Consider the following 26,550-nt stretch of genomic DNA (forward strand, 5'->3'; position numbering starts at 1 on the left):
CTAGGGGAATATGACAATAGCTGTGAAGAATTTACTTTATTTGCTCATTAGTTCCCTCTGAGATTGCTAGAAAAACCCTACAAGCTTCTTCCTGTACGAAATGATCAGCATTTTGAAGCAGTTTGAGAAGAGGTGAAATATTACCAGCCTCAATCAAAACCTGTGTATTAAGATGACATATCCTCAGTATCCATTATTTTAAGAGATAAACCGAAAACTTAAAGCAGAAACAGAAGTACAAATGTCAAATTCATCAAACCAGAAGTACTACTACGATTCAAAACATTGTGAAACATGGTAAGAGAATGTTCAAAACAATAATTTACTGGTAGAAACTAAAAAGATCTTCACTCTAATATCATTCCTAACACCTCTACAATTGGAAAAAAAATGCTTATTTATCTCAAGGCTTTAACTAATGCATTGAGTAATACCACAAAGGAAAAAAAATTTCATAGTGTTGAAAGTAATGTAAACTTGACCAAGAGAACTCTAGAAATAAAAGGAAGTTCAAAGATATCAAGTTGATGACTTAGTCAAATTCAACTTGATTAAGCAAAAGTTTTTATTGGATAGAAGAATTTTATATGATGAAGGAAAAACTTGTCATTGGTCGAGAGATTTTAAAGAAGTTACGTAATCATCTTGAACTCTTCTTCTCTAAAGGAGGTGGAAGTTACTTAAGTATCTTGAACTCTCCTTCTATAAAAGGATATGGGATAAGGTTACTTGTCCCAATTGACTTCTTCTACTAAAGGAGGTTAGGGAGTTACTTGATCATCTTGAACACTTCTTAGTTTTTTTTCTATAAATAGGTGTGTTGGCATGTATTGTAAACCATCGGGTAGAAGAGAAATTGTAAGGTTTGTATAAGAGAGTTGTGGAGAGAAAATAGCTCTATTGTATGAAATATATGTTGTAAGATTTATGAAAGTTTGTTTATTTGAGTGAAAAAGTGATATTCTATCACAACTTCTACCCATCTGTGGAATCAGAGCCAATTTAGAATAAAAGAGAGTGATAAAATCCTTGTTTCCAATTAGATATGGCCTCTTCATCTAGTTTTTTCCAGCCACAGCTACCAAGGCTGACAAAGGAGAATTATGAGAACTGGAGCATACAAATGAAGGTGCTCTTAGCATCCCAAGACCTATGGGATATGGTGGAGAAAGGTTATACAGAACCTACGTCTAAAGCCGATGAAGATGTATTAAGTGCAGCTGAAAAGGCAACACTCAAGGAAGCAAGAAAGAAAGATCAAAAGGCCCTGTATCTAATATATCAGACAGTAGATGAAGGAAATTTTGAGAAGATTGCTTCTATTACAAACGCAAGAGAAGCATGGGATGCACTTCGAAATTCATTTCGAGGTATCGAAAAGACAATGAGAATTCGCCTACAAATGCTGAAAAGCAAATTTGAAACATTGGAGATGCTTGATAGCGAGTCAATCTCGGAGTATTTTACTCGAGTCCTCACTATAGTGAACAATATCAAGTGCAATGGAGAAAAGATCCAAGATTTACAGGTAATAGAAAAAATCCTTCGTTCTCTAAATTCGAAGTTTGATAATGTAGTCATAGCAATTGAGGAATCCAAAAACCTCAGTACTATGACTATTGATGAACTATTGGCTTCTCTAGAGATCCATGAACAACGGATTAATAAAAAAACATCATCAAAATCTCTTGATCAAGCTTGCAATCAAAGCTTTCTCTTCAAGAAAATAAAGGAGATGAAAGAAATTCACGAGCAAGTCGAGGAAGGAGCCAATTTCAAAGAGGACGAGCTTTCAATAATAGAGGAAGAGGAGGAAGATTTAACATCAACAGTGGACATGAAATTCAACAACAATTTTATCAAAGAGGAAGAGGACAATATAGAGGTCGAGGTAGAGGACAAAATAGAGGACAAGAAAGATGCAGAAATGGTATTAATCATCAAATTGGTGACAAAAGGAATGTGCAGTGTAATAACTGTCATAAGTATGGACATTACAGCAATGAATGTCATGCAAAAATTGCTGAAGTTGAAGTCGGCGAAAATACCAACTTTGGTGATACAAGTGAGCCAAAATCACTAATATTGATGGCTCATCATACAACAGCAGATAATGAAAATATATGGTTTTTAGATACAGGAGCAAGCAATCATATGTGTGGGAAAAAGCATATGTTCACGGAGCTTGATGAAACCCCGCATGGCCATGTCTCTTTTGGCGACCTCTCTAAAGTTCCAGTAAAAGGAAGAGGTAACATTTTAATCAAGCTCAATAATGGTGGTCATAGTTATATTACTGATGTTTATTATGTGCCAGATATCAAGCATAATTTATTAAGTCTAGGACAGCTCCTAGAAAAGGGATATGACATTAGTCTAAAAGACTCCCGCCTAATAATCAAAGATGATCGTGGATATCCAATATCCCAAGTACGAATGTCTAAAAACAGAATGTTTGCTTTAAATATTCCTTATGACTCACCAAAATGTTTAAGTGCCATTATAGATGATAAGAATTGGTTGTGGCACTTGAGACTTGGACATTTAAATTTTGAAGGATTAAGATTGCTATCAAAGAAAAAGATGTTGAAATGGTTGCCAAATATTGATCATCCAAATTAAGTTTGTGAAAGTTGTGTTCTTGGCAAGCATGCAAGAACAAATTTTGCAAGGGAGACAAGTTGGAGAGCAAAGAAGCCACTGGAGTTGGTCCATACAGATATATGTGGTCCGTTGAAGCCAATATCAAATGGACAAAACAGGTACTTTCTTACATTTATTGATGACGATTGTAGAAAGACATGGGTATACTTTCTCAAGAAAAAGTCAGATGCTTTGAATGCATTTAAAGAATTCAAGTCCAGTGTTGAAAAACAAAGTGGCTATCACATAAAGCTATTGCGGTCAGATCAGGGAGGAGAATATACTTCTGATGCATTTAAAAGCTTTTGTAATTTGAATGGCATTAGACAACAGTTCACGCCAGCTTATACTCCCCAATTGAATGGCGTAGCTGAACGAAAGAACCGCACAATTCTCGATATGGCCAGAAGTATGTTAAAAGATAAGAAATTACCTAAAGGATTTTGGGCTGAAGCAATTTCAACTACAGTATATTTATTGAATCGGTGTCCTACCAAGAATGTTCGTGAAGTAACACCTGAAGAGGCTTGGAGCACATATAAGCCTAGTGCAAATAACCTTCGAGTGTTTGGATGTATAGCTTATGTAATGATCCCAGAAGCAAGAAGAACTAAACTTGATGACAAAGGGCAGAAATGTATTTTTATTGGCTATGGTGATAGGATAATGGGATACAAGTTATACAATCCCATTACAAAAGATATTATCATGAGTCGAGACATAATCTTTGAAGAAGATAAAGCTTGGAATTGGGAGAATGCTAAAGACGTTGAGCAAGTTCGTTTAATTCTTGAGCAAGAACAATTTCAACCACCAAATAGTGGAGCAAGCGGCACAAAACAGCTGTATCTAGCTCACCCACAACATCAGAAGATTCATCATCTTCATCAGAATCATCCTCTGAAGAAGGGCCAAGAAAGATGAGAAGCTTGAGGGATATTTATGATGCTACTAAACAATAAGGTGAAACATATGAATTACTTTGTTTATTAGCTGACAGTGAACCACTTTCTTTTGAAAAAGCTTCAACAGAAAAAAGATGGCAGAAAGCAATGGATGAAGAAATTAGTTCTATTAAGAAGAACAACACATGGAAACTCACTGAGTTACCTAAAGGAAAAAGGCCATTGGAGTAAAATGGGTGTACAAAATTAAAAAGAATCCAGAAGGCGAAATTCAGAGGTATAAAGCAAGGTTGGTTGCACAAGGTTACTCTCAAAAAGCAGGAATTGATTATGGAGAAATATTTGCACCAGTTGCACGCATAGAGACAATTCGATTGTTGATTTCATTAGCTGCACAACACAGATGGAAAATTTATCAGCTTGATGTTAAGACAGCATTTCTAAATGGATATCTTGAAGAAGACATATATATCAAGCAACCACCTGGATACATACAAGAGGGTCAACTAAATAAAGTTTATAAAGCCCCTCGAGCATGGAATACCCGTATTGACAATTACTTTAAAAAGAATGGGTTTATGCAATGTCCATATGAACATGCAGTATATGTAAAACAAGAAAAAGATGGAGGTACACTATTTATCTGTTTATATGTGGATGATTTGATTTTTACAGGCAATAATCCATCCATGTTTGAAGCCTTCAAAGAAAATATGATGAAAGAATTTGAGATGACCGATATTGGATTGATGGCGCACTTTCTAGGGATTGAAGTTAAGCAACAAGAAGATGGTATTTTTATTTCTCAAAGTGCCTATGCAGCAAATATTTTAAAGAAATTTGGAATGGAGAAGTGTAATCTGGTTACTACTCCGGTTGAAACTGGACTGGAACTCCGCAAAAATGAAGATGGTGATGTTGATCCTACATATTTCAAGAGTTTAGTTGGAAGCTTGAGATATCTAACATGCACTAGACCAGATATACTATATGGCGTAGGATTGATTAGCAGATAAATGGAGACACCAGACCAGTCCCATCTTAATGCAGCAAAAAGAATACTCCGCTATCTTAAAGGTACAATAAATGAAGGCTTACTTTATACATCCACTAATGATTTTAAGCTCACTGGTTATTCAGATAGTGATTGGGGAAGAGATATAGATGAAAGGAAAAGTACAACTGGATTCATATTTTTTATTGGAGAAACTGCATTCACATGGTCATCTAAAAAGCAACCCATTGTTTCTTTATCCAGCTGTGAAGCTGAGTATGTTGCTGCAAGTTCAGCTGTATGTCATGCTATCTGGTTGCGCAATATGCTGACATATTTGGGATTTTCTCAAGAAAATTCAACTGAGATTTATATTGATAACCGATCAGCAATTGCACTTGCAAAGAATCCAGTCCATCATGAAAGAAGCAAACATATAGACACACGTTTTCATTTTATTCGGGAACACATAAAGATGAAAGAAGTGGAGCTACTACCATGCAGAACAAATGATCAAGCAGCAGATATTTTTACCAAGCCACTTAAGCATGATGTGTTTGTCAGACAGAAATTTATGCTTCGAATGGTCAAGTTTAAGGGGGGATGTTGAAAGTAATGTAAACTTGACCAAGAGAACTCTAGAAATAAAAGGAAGTTCAAAGATATCAAGTTGATGACTTAGTCAAATTCAACTTGATTAAGCAAAAGTTTTTATTGGATAGAAGAATTTTATATGATGAAGGAAAAACTTGTCATTGGTCGAGAGATTTTAAAGAAGTTACGTAATCATCTTGAACTCTTCTTCTCTAAAGGAGGTGGAAGTTACTTAAGTATCTTGAACTCTCCTTCTATAAAAGGATATGGGATAAGGTTACTTGTCCCAATTGACTTCTTCTACTAAAGGAGGTTAGGGAGTTACTTGATCATCTTGAACACTTCTTAGTTTTTTTTCTATAAATAGGTGTGTTGGCATGTATTGTAAACCATCGGGTAGAAGAGAAATTGTAAGGTTTGTATAAGAGAGTTGTTGAGAGAAAATAGCTCTATTGTATGAAATATATGTTGTAAGATTTATGAAAGTTTGTTTATTTGAGTGAAAAAGTGATATTCTATCACAACTTCTACCCATCACATAGTAACTGGCATACCTCAATATGATCCTTAGTACGCCCAATGATACTTGAAATTATGTAACAAGTAACCTTCTTGACCCTGTTGGTATAATTTTGTGTCAACAAGTTAAACAGGCAAGGAAGAGCCCCTTTATCAATGATAACCTAGAAATCATTCAAAAGAAGCAAGGATGTAAAAATGATAACACAGCTTGAGATCTTTAATTACGGATTTAGCATTGAAATTCTTATTAGAGTTCTTCTCTGAAAGTGGTCAAAGAGTGTAAAAGGTTGATTTCTCATCTAAGTGAAAAAAAGGGTCATCAAAGAAATGGGTTGTCTCCTTATATTTTCACTAAAAGTATTTTCCTAGTCAAGGAAGATTCTTAGTGTCAAAATGGCATACCCAGATATACCCTCATACAACTTGAAAACCACAAATATGGTTCTGCACAACGAATTCAATGTAGCTACAAACTAAAAGATGATCACAAAAGAATAAGATCAATGCCACGGCAATAGGATGGATTTCAGAAATGTAGCAACACACTAGATGATAATCGCAAAAGAATAAGAGTGATGCCAAAATTGAACAGCAATAGAATTGATTTTAGAAACCAATAAACATCTTTTAATTATCACAAGTCCTTAAAAAATTGATATGAAAAACAGAATCCTATAACAACAAATTCATGTGCTTAGAAAGTTGAGAAAAAGAGTCACACCTGAATCTGGATATCATCTACTTCTGAAATAATATTACGAACAATAAACAGGGCACTAATCAAAACAAGCGGTGAAGGATATCTGCAAACAAATAAACCAAATAAGCATAGCCATGAAGTTCAATAAACAAAAACATAGTCACAAAACAAAAAACAAGGAACGATATCAAGTATGATATTTTTACTGACAGTATAAGCTCAACCAAATGAGTGAAAACACCAGCATCGATCAAAACTTGGATTGTATCCTTTACCCGATTAGTTAGAACGAGTAGTGCCGAGCATGCACATATAAGGACTTGTTTATTGCCTGTATGAATCAGATAAGCAAGAGGACGGAGGGCAAATTTCACCTGTTTATTAATATCCAAAAGGAATTGGTTAAATATATAAATGTCCAATAGTATTTATATGTATCAAAACGAACAGAAAATCAATTAGATGACAAACCTGCTCGAACTGAGGTGGTGGCTTTTGAAGACAAAGTTTTGACAATGTCCTCGTTGCTTTCCTCATGATGGATAGTTTTGCTTTATCATTAAATTGAGACAATAAGGGTGTTAACACTCCATAACTAAGGACAAGATCACGAGATTTTGCTGAGTCACTGGCAAAATTTCCTACAGTTGGATATTATGTCAAAAGAAGCCACAAAATAAAATTCAAAGCTCGTATTAGTCTTTATCAATTTGTAAGAAATTGGATGTACATATCCAAAAGATTGGGAGAAAAATGCTCTTATGTTAGGTATATATTATTTTAGTTATTAATAGTTTTTAGAATGATTAGGTATTTAAAATAGTAATTAATAAAGTAACACTTTTTATGCCTAAGCCTTGCTAGGCTTGCTTAGGCTCGTAAAGCTTGAAGTTTGGCCTCTATACCAATTCAAGATTTATGCTTTTTAGAGCACTGATTTTAGTTAATTGATATATGTTAGGTCCAATATTGTAATTGGGGATTCTGTAAACAAAATGAGCTAAATTGAATGTTTGTAAAAGTTAGGGACTTAATTGAACATTGTTGTAAAAGTTAAGGACTTAGAGTGCAATTTTTATGGATGGTTTAGGCTAGGGTTAAGTTTGGAACAAGGTAGAAGACTCACCGGTTTTTAGTTAGTTGCTCACCAAGGTGTTGCTCCAGCGAAGAAAACAGAAACATCATTGCCCGCTGTTCGCCCAAGCGTCACTCGAACGAAGAAGCTGTCGATCGCTTCTCGCTCGACGTCGCTCGAGCAACATTGCTATGTGGCCAAACCCTAGTTCGCGCTTTGGACAATTTTACACGGCTCATGACATTTATTTACCCCCAAGTATAAATAGCAAAGTTGGGGACGTGAAAAATTAAGGTTGCCAAATTATTCTTCATCTCCATTACACTTTCAAATCTTCTCTATGATCCAAGAACAAATTCATTGGAGAAATCAAATGCTTTCATCTTGGGATCCAGCAACCAGTTTGGGAAATCATCAAAGTTCTCAATACAAAGCTCCTAGCTTCTTTAATTGATTAAGGAAGGGACTCTCTCATTAGGGGATTGAGAGAGATGGATGGAAGCATAGTTACAAGCATAAGAACATGAGGTTCTTGGCGTTCCACATGGAGAGACATTTAGAGTAAGACTAGGAGGCTGTAGGAGACAACGGATTGGGCTGTACGAGACTAGAGGCGTCTATGGTAGTTGGAGACTACAAGAAATAGAGCATGAGTCTAGAAAGCTAGAGGTATCTATGGAAGTAGATCGTAAGGCTATGACAACGAGTTTTAGTGAATACAAGTTGAGAAATTGCTATGTATTCCCTGAACAGACGATAATAGAGGTTACTGGCTTGCTCCCAGAGTGTTTCCCACGTTGGGTTTCTCTGTCATCAAACCATGTGTTTTTACTTTCAAGCATATTTTTACAAACTACGGTATTCAAACTTAGGGTAAAATGAACTTGTATGATTAACCATCTAAAAACTAATTAAAATGACTAGTTTGCTATAATCCGGAAATTTGGCACTTAAGGTCGAACAAATTGGTAATCTAGAACATAACCTTGGTTATCTTAAAAGTTAAAGTAGTGTGTTGCATCCCAACCTCGAACTTTCAAGTGGTATCAGAGCCTAAACACGTGTCCTGACCTTACATTTGTCTAGATGTGTACTTCATTGAGTGTGCTGCCTTACTTTGATGGTAGTAATTATGCATATTGGAAAGTTAGGATGAGGACCTTCTTGAAATCTATGGATGAAAGGATCTGGTTGAGTGTAGTAAATGTTTGATCTGTCCCTAGTACCACTGTAAACAATGTTGTCACTCCCACCCATAGAAACTTGGTCTAAGTCTGAACTAGATAGTTGCAACTGGAATATTAAAGCCATTCATGCCCTTTTTATGGCTATTTTCCCCCAGGAATTTAAGAAAGTGTCCATGTGTGAGGTAGATAAAGAAGTTTGGGACATTTTAGAAATCACACATGAGGGAACACAGGTGGTTAAAAACTCCAAACTGCAGATGCTGACCACTAGGTTTGCAGAGATTAAGATAAGAGATGATGAGACCTTTGCTATATTCTATGCTAGTTTAAATGACATTATGAATTCATCCTTCAACCTCGGTGAGAAAATCTCCAAGACTAAGATACTGAGAAAAATCCTTAGATCCTTACCCGAGCATTTTAGGCCTAAAGTCACAGGAATTGAAGAAAGTAAGGATATAGACACTATCAAGATAGAAGAGCTAGTTGATCCATCCAGACCTATGAGCTGAATATAAGCAACCCAGCTAAAGAAAAATCATCGGCCTTCAAAATTACGAGGCATAACAGGATTGAAACTTTTGACTTTAACCCAATGATGAGGAGATGGCCTACCTAGCTAAGAAATTCTGTAAGATGTTTAGAGATAAAAAGAAATTGCAAGAGAAATCACGAGGTGGCTCGAGTGAATCTAGGAGAAAATCTAAATCTATGAGGTGCCATAACTGTCAAGGTCTAGGTCATGTTAAAAGAGAGTGCTCTAGTGCTAGGAGAGTTGAAGAGAAAGCTATGAGCACTACTCTCACTGATGATGAGTCTAGCTCGGACAGTCAAAGTGAGAAATCCACTTGTGAGGAAAGTGAGAAATACGTTTCCTTCATTGCTAGGGTTAAGAGTGGATCCGAATTGAGGAGTGAGACAGATGAGGACTTAGACAGTGGTGAAGATTCTAGAGATGAGTCTGTGAGTGAGAAAGATATTGAAGAGTCCCATGAGAAATGTATCAAGAGAGCCTGAAAATTCTCAATAAAAATAAGGCCTTAAGTACGAATATTCTGAATCTATAGTTGAAGAAAGCTAAGTTAGAAGCATATCTTAAGGAATCTTTTTCTGTCTTATGTAAGCTTAAGTCTATGAATGAAACTTTAGGGTCTCAGGTTAAAAACCTCACTAGTGAGCTTAAGAGATCCTCTAGGAAAGTAAGCGTGTTGAACGCCATGAATAAGACTTTACTTATCCAAGTTGTAAACCTAATGAGCGATTTAGAGAACTTAAAGTCTTAACTGCTTTCCTTTTCCAGTGAGTCGTCTATGTTAGATAACATTCTAGGAATGGGTAAGTCGGCTGGAAATAAGGGAGGTCTAGGATACAAAGAAAAAGACCATGATGTTGCTAGCACATCCCAGACCACATCTGTTCCTGCCAAAGACTAGCCTAAACATGTGCCTAAACTCAAACCAAAGAAAAAGGGATTTGTAGGATAGAGATATACTAGATGATGTAGGACCTGTCGACCTAGGAATTGATGTCAGCATTCACATAACACAGGTCCTAAGTTTATCCTTACATGCTTTCACTATGGTGAGTTAGGTCACATCCGTCCTAGATATCATTAGTGCCTGAACATAAGGAACAACATGAACTTGAATAAGAACATAAATCAGGTATCTGTGGGTCAGATTGGATTCCTTACTGGTCAAGTGAATCATTTAACTAAATTGGTGACACAAACATTTGAGAACTGTTCTCACACTAGACATGTTTGGGTAAAGAAAACTGATCTGACAAACCTTGTAGCAGATCACGATGCTCTTAAGGGAAAGAGCACTCAAATACCTAGATGATTTGATATTTTTGATGCATGCCTATTCTTAACTGTCATATTATCTATGTATACATCACTTGTATGTTTTTATGTTTCTGTTGCTTTGTTTTTGGTTTCACGCATATGCAATTAGATTGGTTTTGCTTTCGAGCATGCATAGTTTGTGTTTCTTTTGTGTGCCTAGTTTTGTTTTTTCTTTTGTGTGTAAGCATTCATTTAAAAAAAATACAAAAAAATTGAAAAACACAAAAATAGTTGGTTATGGAACACTTCTACAACATGACATATATTTCTTGAACTTGCATGTTGTTATTATGTATGAGTTGAAATTGATAAGTTGTAGAATAATTTTCATTACTTGTTTAGGTCATTTTAGATTAATTAGTATAGGTGTCTTCATGTACCATCCGTACTGCACATACTATGAATTTGTTAGTGCGACTCTATCGCGTGTGTGAGATTTAGAATGGCTATCACATGTTAATATGGTGACTTTGAACGTGAATTGACCAAATTTAGTAGACCTAAATCCAAGAATTTCCTCCTTTTAAAAGCTCAATGTCTTAATCTTTTTCTTCAGAACCTATTTGACTCAAGCAATTAAGCTTACGAGGTCTCCTAAAATCTAATGTCTATGGTCAACTGACTTGGATTGACCGACCTAAAGCTTGCTACATGGGTCATCTGAATTGCCTAATGGAGAAGAACATGTACTTAAGATGAAAAATAAATGAGCTAGAAAAATGTGAAAAATATGATGTGCTAGAAAAATGTGAAAATTGAAAAATATAAATGCTCAAAGTACAAGGGAGAAAAATAAAAATAATAAGTGTAGGTCCTGCTGCACTCTCATGATTTGACTTTCATTAATAGGAGAATATACTTATTGATAGTGATTGGCATGTCCTTTCTCACAAAACTAAGGTTTGGAGTCTTGCTTGCATTGGATTAGTGACACTTTACATACTTGAGTCACTTATACTATTTGCATTGGATTAGTGACACTTTTCTTTACTTTCATAGATTTATAATATTAAGTGGTCTTTGCATGTTGTCGTGATGTTTTGGTAAAAAAGGTTAACGGGGTAAATAAAAATAAAAAATATTTTTAAATATTTTTACTCTAATATAAGTTTGACTTTATTAAAGCAATCAATAAATAATAGTTCTCATGGGAACGATAATTCTGACTCTTATGTCCAATTTACAACCTTTTAATTGAAATCAAAAAAAGTTTTTGACGGGTTGTGGACTTTTTTTTATTTAATATTAGTTTAAATTATTTCTAACTTCTGCTTGATTTTTTTTTATTTTTTCTTTGTTTATTTTTTTACATTTGATCTACATATTTTTCTCACTTTAATTGTTGAACAAAGAACAAAAAGAAGCAAGAGATCAATAAGAATATGAAATGAGAAATATTGTAATTGATGATGACGATATGCTTGTGGGAAATGTCTTCCTCATCCGTTGATTTAGCATATCAGGATATGATACACATCGACATTAATGAGAATGACTTGCTAGCAAGCATGACTTGCCGTTGGGAAAATTATGAGAATTATCTTTATCGGACTTCCAAGTGCAAGGTATGAATGTGGTTAAAATGAGTCCATGTGATAACTGCTAGGCTATGTATTATATTGAGAATGACATGTTATTGGCTACTCTAGATGAACTCGAAAATTTTCTCAAAAGATGAAAACAACACGTTTATGGGAAATTTCTTCACCATTCAATGATTTAAAGTGATGGGATTCCAATAAATTCGGATGATCCATACCCACAGTACAATCCATACTTGAAAACATACAACACAGGAACAGTACCCAAATTTATATTAGTTGAAAAATCAAATAGTAGTAATTCTGCTAATCCGCAACTAGAAATGGAGACTTTCCATGAAAAATTCCTAGTGTCAAAGATTTTAGATAATAGACCTGTCATTCAACTCGAGGAAACAATAATTACAGAAGAAAAGCTTTTATAGAAAGCAGAATTATTATAACAGAGCAAAATGAAGCTATGACGTTCAACAAAACTGAAATTATCATGCAATGCTATGGGGTTCTTTTATTCTCTAAGATAGATTTTATTATTAACGTCGACAAAGAAGTTGAAGTTTTCATAATTATGTTCAAGTAGCCTGTGCTACCAAATCATGTTTTTTTACCAGCAAAGTTAAAGTTTGGAGAACATTGGAAACACGGTTCTAGGTTAACACACACAAACTAAGGCTTTTATCATTTTCTTCCTATTCAGCATTAGTTAGGTCATATTGCATAAGGTTTTTATGTTCATTTATTCTCCAAAAAAATATATATATATATACTAATAAAAAAAATCATATTAAAAATGAACGAGAATTCAAATTTTATTTTGAGTTTTTGTTTTTGTATAGTTTTAGTATAAGGTCATTAACTAGATTATGTAACCATTAGAAAAATGAACAATAATTCAAATTTAATTTCAAGTTTTGTTTTTGTATAGGTTTAGTATAAGGTCATTAAGTAGATTATATAACCATTAGAAATTAAATTAGCCTAAACTCTCACATGATTATTTGTAATTTTTTTTTTCTCTCTTTAGGTGAGATGAACATGTTCTATAAATCAAGCTGATAAGAGCAAAGGATGTTATGAATTAAAGATGAGATAATAGGTAATATGAAAAATTAATCACAAGAATACAAGATTTATGTGGAAATCCAATTGGGGGAAATTCGTGGGCAGGGGATAAGAATTCACTATAATGAAAAGTAAAGAGATTACAATATGTTGGATGGATATCCCAAGAGGCATTACCATATTAGAAGAGTTAAGAAAAGGTGAAGTCCTACTACAATAGGTAAAATCAATAATAGAGTGTTCGAGGTTCAATAGGAATCCAAAAACTGCCAAAATCAAGAATTCCTATCTTTACAGATGACACCGCCGCTCTAGCAGCAGCCTAATGGTGCCGCGACCGCTCAAGCAGCCACTGATGATTAGCAGGCGATGACCTTCCTACTTTTGTGTTAAAGAGCTGGTGAGCTGCTAGAGAATGGGTTTGCAGCTACTTCTTCATCCTAGCCCATCGTTTAACTACTTTGACTCTTTGTTGTATGGTATTTCTTTAAGATTTCCCCAAACGAAACAACAAACTCTAACACACCTTCAAAACTAGAATTCGTGACATACTACAATTCTAACGAATCTCCATCTTGATAGGAATTTCACTGTAATGAACGAAACTTCAAAAATTATCCACTTGGAGATGAATTCCTCTACAAGGAATAAAACTTAACTCTTCAACAAAATCTCAAAATAAAACTCTCCACCTCTTCCACAAAGCCCAACTAGGGCAAACTCAGTAGATGCCAATCAAATTTGAGTATCAATAAAACTTGGATATAGGGAGTAACTTAGTGATCATATCTGGAGAATTGTCTTAGGTACCAACTTTGCACACAACAATGTCCCCATAAGTAATAACCTCACGCGAAAAGTGTTAGCGCACATCAATGTGTTTCATCCTCTCATGAAATATCTGATCTTTTGTTAGAAACATAGCACTTTGGCTATCACCAAAGACTGTATTAAAGTATAGATCTTTTTATCAAATAATCCCTTTGACCAAATAGGTTCCTTACAAGCTTCCATAATAGCCATGTACTCAACTTCTGTGATAGAAAATACTACAATAATCTGTAAAATAACTTTTCAACTGATAGCACAACTTGCAATGGCAAAAACATAACCTGTAAAACATCTTCTTTCCCAAGATCTCCAATAAAATCTGAATCAACATACCCAATAACTTCGCCTGTATTTCTCCGAAAATGCAAACGAGCTTTACTGGAGCCTTGCAAGTATCTCAAAATCTATTGGACTATTTTCCAATGTTCTTTACTAGTTTTTCCACATATCTACTCACAATACTGACGGTAAACGATGAGTTCAGACAAAAACAAGCCATAGTTTACATACGGGATCCAACTGCATAGAAATATCGAACTCATAAAATATAATCAATCTCTTCGTCTGCATATAAACAGATGAAAGTCTAAAGTAAGTGGCTGAAAATGTACTGAAAGGTTTGGCATCCTTGATATTGAACCTGTACACAACTTTCTCAATGTACCCTTTATATCTTAACTGTAACCTGCCTCACTTTCTATCTCTCTAGATCTCCATTAGTGATGGGATATTTGGGTTATTAAGTTGTTAATTTTGTTAAGGCCATTTGTTGAATTAATATGTTATATTACATACCATTTGGAAGCTTAAAGCTAAATTCTGGAAGTTAAGGTGAATTTGATGAATTTTTAGTAAAGTAATTTTTGGATTAGTTTCTAATATACCTATAGATTTCACGAATAAAATATTCTATTCTTATCGAGATCTATTAGCCATGGAGTATATGGATAATATGTTGGATAATCTAAAGTTTATGGTGATCGTCTAATGCAAATTTTACTCGATTGTGGAATGAAAAATTATGGATTATATTGCAGATCGTTAAAGATATGATGAAGACATGATATATAGTTGGCTATATTGGAGTAGACATTTAGAAATTATGATATCACATGGTGGGAAGATCAATACTTACTAACCACATGAGGTTAAAGTATATTTGTATTCAAAGGAGTTGAACTTGAAGTTGTATGTATATTATCATTGGATGATATAGAATTAAAGGAAATGAACACCATTTTGAGCTATCTCAATTGTTGTTGGAAATACCTAGAATTTTAGAAAATCACAAATAATTGAATTTTTGCAGATATTGTCAGTTGAGAATGGTGATTAACCTTAAATGTTTTTCATTTGGAGCTCTAGATATATAGAATGGAGATGAAATGATATTGGGATCATTGTTGATAAACCAATAAAGGTTACAAGATTATTTTCAAATGATATAGTCAGTTCATGAGATAAATTTATAAAATTGTATATAAATAAGATTATAATTTATATGGTGGAGTTGAGTATCTATCTTTGACTTAGTTGTAAGGGGTTATAAGATTATATTGCATTGTGCAACTTCTTTTAATAGAATGTCAGACATGTTGAGTACAAGGTCAGAAAAGAGGCTATCAACTATGATTTGTTAATGAAAGAGGACCTGGATAATTATCATTTTTTTTTTTTTCATGGAATTGACCTATAAGAACTAGACACAAATGACGTAATTGAGGTTATTTATGATATTGGAATATTCCAAGGATGTATTTATTGATATGAAATTGGTGAAAGAATGTTATTCAGTTTTAGTATGTAATCATTGTTATAGAAAAAGGGATTTGACTAGAGAATTGTTCAAATCAAGACGTAAGACCAAGTTTTGGATAATATGAAAAGTAGTAACTTGAACTTCAAATTGGGAAATAGCTAAATTTTTCTAAGATTTGGTAAAATGAAAGTTGAGAATATCATATATTGGTTTTTTTTGAGATGTTATTTCAAAATTTGGGTCAATTGTTTAATGATGGAGTTTAAAAAAATTTATTTGATATTTATGAATGTATCGTCTATTTATAAGGTTTAGTAGATATCGGGTGTAATTTATGAGTTAAAATTATTAGTGCAGTTAAAGAGAGCTCGTCTTAATACAGTTGAAAAGATATTGATATAGGAAAGGTGAAGGAAAATCCAAGGACAAGAAAGAATGAATTCTACAAAGCTAAATTGGGGTGCTAGTTAAATTGTGAGAAGGCAATCAATGGAAGAAACATCACGGGCATATGAAGATCAAGTATGTTATGTGCTCTATATCTTGATATGTTTGAATCCTAGTTGATTGAATTTCGAGGGCTAAATTCTTTTAAGAAGGTAAGATAGTTACAACTCATTGTAAGGAGTCAAAAATCAAAAGTTGATTTGTCAAAGTCAAAAGGGACTAAAATGAAATAAATTATTTTAATTGGGATTTAATTTATCATGAAAGATATTTTGAAAGTTTAAGATGGACAAAATAAAAATTTTGGGACCTACTCATATATTTTTGGAAGTTTAAGATTTAACTTTATATTATATATTATAGAAGAGGGACTTCCTTTGCAATTTGGGAAATCACACACTCACACACACTGGAAACCGGTCAGAGAGGGAGAAGATGCAGAGAAGGGGAAAAACCAAGGGAAAAAGGGAAGAAAAGAAAAAGAAAGGAAGGAAGAAGGAGGAAGTAAGTGTTGATTTCTTCATACTTGGATTTATTTACTTCATTTCTTTAAGAGATTAAGAAGTAAATGTTTTATAGTATTATGATGTTAAATTTCTAGTGTTTAATTAGTTGGTTAAATTTGTGGGTTTAATTTGCAGATTTAGTGAAAGGAGTATAATTTCTTGCTTAAATTGCTTGATGGATAAATTTTTAGTTTAATCAAGGTTAGTAATACTATTTTTAGTAAACCCTAGATTTCTAATTGAATGCTTGAGTAAAGATAGTTTGGGGAAATTATAGTATTGATGAAATAGACACTTGAAAGGATTAATTTAATGGTCTAGATGTAACTTAAATTGCTATAAGAGAGAATTCAAGTTTCACAAGAATAGAAGAAGAAATTCTATGTTTGGGATGAAGGTAAACTTGGATATGTACATATTTGTGAAGGTATTGGAAACTACAAATAGCTCCAATTGATTAAAGGAAAATTTGGAAAAATTATTCAAGTATCGAGAAATCGAGTTTTGGTTTTTAGTTATTAAATATTAAGAGCTACATAGTATGATAGTCGTTAAATTGGTCATTTTGTATCACATTTCAGGTGGTGACTAAGATATTGGAAAAGCTTATTGATATTCATAACCTATAGCTTGTCTTGGTGAGTGGATATAAAGCTTATTTTTCAGAAATTAATATTTATTAAATTTATGTTAGATAAGAAAAATTTATTATTTCATACAGTTGATTTGATAGCGTGATTTTTAGAATAAAGTGGATTTATAATTAATTACTTTTTAAAGTTAAATTCAGTTTAATTAAATCATTTCATTAGCATGTTTTATTCGAATTACATATTTCAGTATAGCTAAAGTTATTTTTAAAACTTACTAGAAAATAACCAGGTGATTTTACCCCAGTTTGCACTGGTATGAATGTGTTTCCACAGTGTATGACCAGTTATGGTGATTTTACCCACTCTGCACTATTGTGAATGTGTTTCCATAGTGTATGACCAGATTATCAGATTATCAAAGGTCTTTGGGATCCACTCTCGTACACACATAGGCTTTGGGCCATGTACTAGGGTGATTAGACTTTGGGGCAGCTCTACGTATGTATGACCAGATTATCAGATGTGAATGGACTTGCCTTGTACATCCAGATTACTCTGTATATGAGTAAGGCTATTCATAGAGTACCTTTTTGATGTGATTTTTCAGTATTTCTACAGCTTCTCAGATTATAGAATTCAATTAATTCAGTTCTCAGAATAAAGCTTTTAGCTTTTAGTCTTCAGTAGCAGTAATATTTCATAGATTTTCATGGTTGTCAGATTAATTATGTCATTATACTTTACAGTTGCTTGTCCAGAATTAAGAACAAAGAATTTTATAATGCAATCATGTTTAGTTTTAAAAGTGTTACCAGATTTTAGAAATTCTCAAAGTTTTAATAGAGTTAGAATTTTCAGAATATATGTATAAAAGAAAAATATATTTATTTGCAAATTATCTATTCACTGAGCTATAAGCTCATAAATCTTTTCTCCATTATCTTTATTAGATAGCAATCGAATTGAGCAGTTTTGGAGCCTATTAAACCACCGAATTGAGCCACGCTTAGTCGATTGTATGATATTCTTTATCAGATTATACAGTGGGTGTTCTTTTGGGGTACATGTATCTTAAATCAGAAAAAAGTTCATCATGGGCTCATTACATATTTGATGTATTTGGTATATTTGAGAATTGTTGGTTGTAAAGTAAGTAAATATTGAATGGCCAACATTTTATTTGAATAGTTGGTATTCTGAGGAACTAGTGTATCCTGTTTTATATTATAGGTATTGATTTGAGGAACAAACTGGTTATTGTTCAGGTGGTTTTAGTTCATATTTCAGGATGAACTCTGTTCAAAATTTTGTTAAAAATACTTTCCTCTCAAATAAATTAAGGTTGCCTTTGGTGGTGGGTCCGGCGTTCAGCTAGTAACTATCATCGGGGCACGACACGTGTCGAGTCCACTAAGGTGATTCAGGACAGGTCGTGTCAGTTAGAGTCTGCCTGGAGAGATTCTACTTCATTTATCATTGTATTAAAATTAGAATATAATTATATTTGGAATTTTTACCTGTGTATTTATGTTTTGCTTCTGATTTTATTTTACATTATTATTCTTCCTTCCAAATATTAGAAGAGAAGTCCAAGTTTTCTTTGAAATAGTAATTCAAAGAAAGCTGAAATGTCAACATAGTTTTCGTAAGTAGTCTATAGGAGGCAAAATTACAAACATGGTCAGTGATATGAATATAAAATCAACAGAAATTTTACAAACCAAAAAGAGATATATTGAAGTAGTAAAGTTTTATTAGAGTTGGTCCCCGATCAAGTCACGAGTTATTTCATCGCTCGAAATTGCAATATAATGTTTCATGGAATCTAGACGGGCGTTATTTTCTAAATAATATGATCTCAATTTAAATTGAAGTTATGGATGTCAATAAAATATTTTTTAGTTAGATTGAAAATTGATTTGAACAATAAATTTTAGAAATCCCTATTTTAAATAGATATTAAACTTGTGTATAGTTGGAGATATAAATATGTGGGCCATTCAATATGGGATGGTAATATGAATGACTCATTGTTTTTAAGGGGTGTTAAATGGGGTGAATTGAGTCGAGTCGAACAACTATTTGGTCATGCGAGTTGTGAGCGGCTTGCGAGCTAGCTCGATTTGTCTAATCAAGGGCAAGTCGAGCCACACTTTGTTGAGTGAGCCAATGAGTTGATTCAAGCCCAATGGTAGATGAGTCACACGACTCAGCTCGTCTCATTTAACACCCTTATTAATAAAAAGGATATAAAATAAGGGAAATATTCAGCCAATGTGAAGAAGGTTTTAACTGAATTTTTTTAGCACTTAATTTACTACATAAGATAGAGGCATTTGCTTTGAAGCTTTTGCAAAAATTTCAGACTATTTGTGAGGTATAATTCTTCCTCTTGTTCTTGCAATAAATTCAAACGAATACTCGCTTTTACATATTATTTCTACGACCCTTCGTACTCGACCATTGTTGACAATACGATAGCCTAAGGCACATGAACGTGAGTGATGGAAGATCCCCGCAAGGTCTTCAAAAATGGAAAAATCGATCCCCTGTTTGTAGTTGCCCTACTTGGCATCCTACATGGTCGTTTGCGATTTGGTCCCAGAGTTTTTTCCATGTTGTGTTTCTCTGTCATCAAACAATGTGATTTTACTTTACAGCATATTTTTACAAATTGCGGTATTCAAACTTAGGGTAAAATGGACCTGTATGATTAACCATTTAGAAACTAATTAAAAGTGACTAGTTTGCTTTAATTAGGAAATTCCGCACATAAGGTCGAACAAATTGATAATTTGGAACGTAAACTTGGTAATCTTAAAAGTTAAAGTAGTATGTTGCATCCTATCCCTGAACTTTCAATATAAATTAGCCTTCCTCTAGTTTTCTTCACTTCAGATTTAGAGATTTCTTTCTTTTGGTTTCAAGTATTTTTCTTGAGTAAATGTGTAATTGCTTAAATCTAGATAGAGATTGAGAGATTGGGAGTGGAGTTTTCTATGTATCATCCACTTATCCATGCTATCTAAGCTTGATAAATAATTTCTATTTGAGTGAATCTCTACCTAATTTAGTCTAAATATGATAATTGTAGGTAAAAATCCGGATTAGGAAGCATTTGGAGCAAACTGGAAGATTTTGAACTTATTTAGAGTTGATTTAGAGCATTATGCGAGATGATAATGAGTGTCAAGAGAGTAGTCACATGAAAGTCTCTTGTTTTGGAAGCGAAATCAAATTATGAGAAGTCTAGAGACTAGTTTGCTGAAGACTACATTCAGAAGATTGTTGAGGTTTGGGAACCAATATGAAAGCTTTTGAAAGTTGTGAGATCAAATATTGACGAATTTGACCAAAAAGGACCAAAATCAGACAAAAATGTTGAAATAGAGACACTAGCACAAAAATAGGAAAGATGGGCAGCTAAATTTGACATTTGAACAGTAAAGGACCAAAATTGATGAAAAAGTTGGGGATCGAAATTAACAAAGGTAAAAGTTCAAATTTTTTTCGTCCAATTTAATGTTGAAATGTAAAAATAATAATAAAAGCCCGAGACTGTGAAGGATATGAACAGGAGGATTAATTGACATCAATTATTTGATTCAGCCTTTTTTAGTTTTAAAGTTCCCATTTACAATTATTTTTTTTTCAAAAATCAGATGATAATTAAAATTTTAAACATTAACAATTATATTACAAAATTAAATATACATATTCATCCCACCTAACCCACACCCAACCACCCACAACAAAACCCTAATCATTTTCATCCTCTTTATTTTCTCTCTTCTCTCTCTCTAGATCCCACCTTCTATCCTCTATCTAGCCATTGCCAATTAAAACCTAGTTCATGGCTCTCTTCACATACGCAACGACAACTTTCATATATGATGCCATAGAAAACTACTTCCTTGACACCCGATGACTGTTCAGCCAACAATTAGTGGGAAAATTGAGGGGGAAATAAGGTTTTCAGGATTTAGCATGGAAATTCTTGGTACTAGATCTTCGACTTTTTCTCGGTTTTCACACTAACAGGGTGATGTACTCCAATCCCTTTTTATATATTTTTTCTCTCTCATCCATTATTGGGATAGACAACGTAGCATAGTTTTGAACTTTAATTTTAATTATCATGATTTGTTTTTCAATCGATGTTTGTGTATTGTTTTACTTCTTTTTCGTGACTTTCAATTACTTGATCGCTAATTCAATGATTTGTGAATGTAAACAAGTCAAGAAGTGAGTTGTTTAAAGCATGTAGTAAAAATTAGAATTTGGCTAGTAAGTAGTGATACACTTTTACTAAGTTCACAGTCGTTGTCGATCAAACGCTCTTGATTAAGGTTTATCTTGATTCATGTAGAGATATAGTCAGTTAACTTAATTGAGTAGGATTAGTTTAAACTCAAGAAAAATAAATAAATTAATTTAGAAAAATTCGACCTGGTACGCATAATTAATTATTGTTGAAATTTGATTATTAAGATTTAGAGGATGACTAAAGTGAACTCATGAATTCTAACGATTTTCATACATCAAGTAGATTCCTAAATTATCGGTTTACGCACTTTTTTTTTTTAATTTCATAGATTGATAATATTAAGTGGTCTATGGATGATGTCGTGACGTTTTGGTAACAAAGGTTAATAGGGTAAATAAAAATCAAAACTATTTTTAAATATTTTTACTCTAACATAAGTTACACTTTGTTAAAGAAATCAATAATAATAGTCCTTATGGGAATGATAATTCTGACTCTAATGGCCAATTTACAGCTTTTTTAATTGAAATCGAAACAAGTTTTTGATGTGGCTGTGGACTATTTTTATTTATTATTAGTTTGGAGAACATTTGAAACATGGTTCAAGGTTAACATACACAAACTAAGATTTTATCATTTTCTTCCTATTCAGCATTAGTTAGGTTATATTACATAAGGTTTTTATGTTCATTTATTTCCCAAAAAAAAAAAATCATATTAAAAATGAACAAGAATTCAAATTTTATTTTGAGTTTTTGTTTTTGTATAGTTTTAGTATAAGGTCATTAACTAGATTATGTAACCATTCGAAAAATGAACAATAATTCAAATTTTATTTTGAGTTTTTGTTTTTGTTTTTATATAGGTTTAGTTTAAAGTTATTAACTAGATTATATAACCATTATAAATTAAATTAGCCTAAGCTCTCACATGATTATTTGTAATTTTTTTCTCTCTCTTTAGGTAAGATGAAAATGTTCTATAAAACGAGCTGATAAGAGCAAAGGATGTTATGAATTAAAGATGAGAAAATAGGTAATATGAAAAAGTAATCACAAGCATACAAGATTTATGTGGAAATCCAACTAGGGAGAAATTCGTGGGTAGGGGATAAGAATTTACCATAATGAAAAGTAAAGAGATTACAATATGTTGGATGGATATCCCAAGAGGCATTACCATATTAGAAGAGTCCAAGAAACTGTGAAGTCCTACTACAATAGATAAAATCAATAACGGAGTGTTCGAGGTTCAGTAGGAGTCCAAAAACTACCAAAATCAAGAAGTCTTCTTTTCAGATGACACCACTGCTCCAACAGTAGCCTAGAGATGCCCAATCGCTCAAGTAGCCATCGACGGTTAGTGGGCGATGACCTTCCTACCTTTTGTGCTCAAGCACTGGTGAACTGCCAGAAAACGAGTTTAAAGTGACTTCTTCGTCCTAGCCCATGTTTAACTACTTTGACTTTGTGTTGTCTTGTATTTCTTTAAGACTTCTCCAAACGAAACAACAAATTCTTAACACACCTTCAAAACTAGAATTCATGACATAATGCAATTCTAACAAATCTCTTTCCTAAGAAGAATTTCACTGTAATGAGCGAAACTTCAAAATTTTCCACTTGAAGACGAGTTCCTCCACAAGGAATAAAACTTGACTCTTCAACAAAATCTCAACATAAAACTGATGCGAACCCGATCAGCAAGGTTGCAATCGAACCCACAGGATATTGAATCGGATCCCAAGAACGCCAATATGACCAAGGTTTATGGATCTGACCCCAAAATAGTGAACCAAGTAATCTAACAAGAATGTTGCTGTGAAGGACCTCTTGATCACACGATTGAAGAAATCACACCCGGATTGTGGATTTGAACCAATAAAAGATGAACCAAAAAACCTAACGGTAACGTTGACGCGAAAGACCCCTTGATTACACAATTCAATTATTCAATCCAATATTTTGAACGCCACAAGATGATTAGTCTTGATAAGTACGCCCCATTCAATTTAATGAACAAGATAAATTTGAAGCAAAGCTTCAAAGAGGAAAATCTCTCATTAATTCATAATCAAACTTAAAATTACAATGAATCATAAAACTCCTATTTATGCTAAAGAATATAAAACCTTATTTAAAAAGGAATAAACTCCTAAAATATTGTAAAACACGGAATTAGAGTCCTAATAATATTAAAGTTACCAAAAATAAGAAATTAACTCAAAACAAATCTTCTCGCGCGGAAAGGAAATCTTTTGGCCGAAAATCACCTATGCGACCGCGACATGTATTTAGCTGCGGTCACATGGCATATGGACTGCTGCCCGTGAAATCCCTACACCCTATCATGCGGCCGCACGGTGGTTTTAACCATGCGGTCGCATGGTTACTTGGTTGTTTGCTCCAAACTCGATTTTCTTCCAACAACTTGATTCAATAGGTTTTCATCCTTCAACCTCAATACAAAACCTGGACTTTGGCTCGTTGACTCCACCATATCGAAATCCATAACTCGACCATGCATTTATACGGGTTTGTTGGCCCGAACGAAGCTTGAATCTTGTCCTTAGGTTTCCTCCAACATACATCAAATCCTTGGTCATTTGGAACCCAAGCCGAATCACATCATCCCCTCTCTTTTCGAAAGGATTCGACCTCGAATCCAAACATTGATCAACCAAATTGTAGCCTTTGCTTCCGATCATTGCAAGCACGTGAAATGGTCCACTGCCTCTTGGATGATACTTGGACCTCTTTTGAATCCAAATCCTCCTCTTGCATATAAAAACCCAATCTCCTTCACAAAGATTGAAGTGCTTACACTTGGATGGTTTCTTTTTGCAAGCTTGTGATGTTCCAAAAATAAATTCAGCTGATAAATCCCCAACCCTTTTTCTTGTGTCACTTATACTCGGCCTAGGCAACTGTAGCATTGTCACTCCAATGGGATGCAATTTTAATGGCATATCACTTTGGTATTTCAGCTCCATGCAAATAAACTGCTTCCATGGCCCTCGATACTCCGTCACTTCCTCAGGGATCAAAAATTCAATGTTCGATTTTGAAGAGAATTCCAAACCAAGATGTTGTTGTTGAGCGTTATCCACCAATTGATTATCAATGCCCGGGTTGTAAGGAATCCCAATTGGCTCGTTGTCATGGACTAAGTCATCGGTAACCTGCAAAATAGGAGTATCCAAAATAGGGAGGGAATTATTAGTTATTGGCAATTCCCCTTCAATTCCACTCTCCTTTTCATTTAAGCTCACTTCCATCACTTCTTTCCCTTTCGAAGACTCTACTCCATTTTCCACTTGTAGCTCCATTTCCATTTTAACCATTTCGCCCTTTTCACTCTCAATTTCCCTTTCACTTTCTTGTGGCTCTTCTTCCTTTTTCTCACAAACAACTACCTCACTATTTTCTCTAGAGCTCTCTTTTTGTAGAAAATTTGTCTTGCCCTTTTCTTCCAATCTCCTCTCGTTCTCACCTTTTACTTTAAGTTGATCCTCATACACCTGTTGCGATGTTAATGATGTAAGAATAATAGATTTCCCATCCTTAGTAAAGCTGTAGCGATTTTTGATGCCATCATAATTTGCCTTCCTATCACACTTCCACCACCTTCCCAACAACATCTGACAAGTATGCATAGGAACTACATCACACGATACTACATCGTGGTAACTCCCAAGTGACAAACTTATCAACACTTGTCTACACACCCTAACATATCCACATTCATCTATCCACTTCAATTTATAAGGATTAGGATGTGTCGTCGTATTCAAACCTAATTTCTCCACAACCAAAGGGCTAACAAAATTAGTGCAACAACCTTCATCAATAATTAAACTACATACCTTGTCTCCGACGTAGCATCTAGTTTGAAAAAACTTTTCCTGTGGTTGCCTCACATCATCCACTTGGTTTGGTATACTGATAGCATACATCACAACATCAACCCCAACACGCCTTCTAGGCTCCTTCCTATTCCATCTCCGCACATTAGACTCCTCAACATATTGATCTCCATAAATACCTTTCAATTTTGCATCAATCATGTCTATCCAATTTTCCATCTCCCCAGTCATCATCTCAAATCGCCTAAACATCTTCTCTGACATTTTATCCCTCAATTTATTTTCTGCCTCACAAATTTTTTTTTTCACTCGGGAATCATACAAATTTTAGGCTTTTATCAAGGAATTATTTTCACAGAATTCAAACCAAGTGACATTTTTTTGACCTTAAAGACCAAAATAATTTAGGGATAAATAAATTTTTTTTTAAATCCGGATGAACAGTACCGGAATGAACAGTATTTTTTTAAAATTTGACGTGAACAGTGTACGGATGTGAACATATTTATTTATTTTTTTACTCTTGGGATAGGAAAATAAAAGACAAAACTAACGCAACAAACGGAAGTGGATTTGGACACAAATTGAATCCAAAAACAACTTTTGAAATTTTTTTTTAAACTTTTTTTTGGATCAAAGACTCAAAAATATTAACTGACTTGAAGAACAATAAGAAAGGAAAACTGACTCAATAAAGAATTTAAAAAGGGATATAACCTTGAATTGGTGCCTAAAGCTCTGATACCAAATAATGCGAACCCGGTCAGCAAGGTTGCAATCGAACCCACGGGATATTGAATCGGATCCCAAGAACATCAATATGACCAAGGTTTATGGATCTGACCCCAAAATAGTGAACCAAGCAACCCAACAAGAATGTTGCTGTGAAGGACCTCTTGATCACACCATTGAAGAAATCACACCCGGATTGTGGATTTGAACTAATAAAAGATGAACCAAAAAATCCAACGGTAATGTTGACGCGAAAGACCCCTTGATTACACAATTTAATGATTCAATCCGATATTTTGAACACCACAAGATGATTAGTCTTGATATGTTCGCCCCATTCAATTTAATGAACAAGATAAATTTGAAGCAAAGCTTCGAAGAGGAAAATCTCTAATTAATTCATAATCAAACTTAAAATTACAATGAATCATAAAACTCGTATTTATGCTAACGAATATAAAACCTAATTTCAAAAGGA

The 26,550-nt window shown here is 33.8% G+C and overlaps 1 protein-coding gene across 1 annotated transcript; it reads left to right on the forward strand.

The window, feature by feature from the left end:
* The first annotated feature begins 1,001 nt into the window (after window positions 1–1,001).
* Window positions 1,002–2,083, forward strand: LOC111369135. Its single transcript, XM_022990618.1, has one exon. The coding sequence runs from the start codon at window positions 1,046–1,048 to the stop codon at window positions 2,081–2,083; it is 1,038 nt and encodes a 345-aa protein (XP_022846386.1). The 5' UTR covers window positions 1,002–1,045.
* Window positions 2,084–26,550: the final 24,467 nt, after the last annotated feature.

This window comes from Olea europaea, chromosome 20 (assembly GCF_002742605.1).
Source record: "Olea europaea var. sylvestris chromosome 20, O_europaea_v1, whole genome shotgun sequence".
In the NCBI taxonomy this organism is placed as follows: Eukaryota; Viridiplantae; Streptophyta; class Magnoliopsida; order Lamiales; family Oleaceae; genus Olea; species Olea europaea.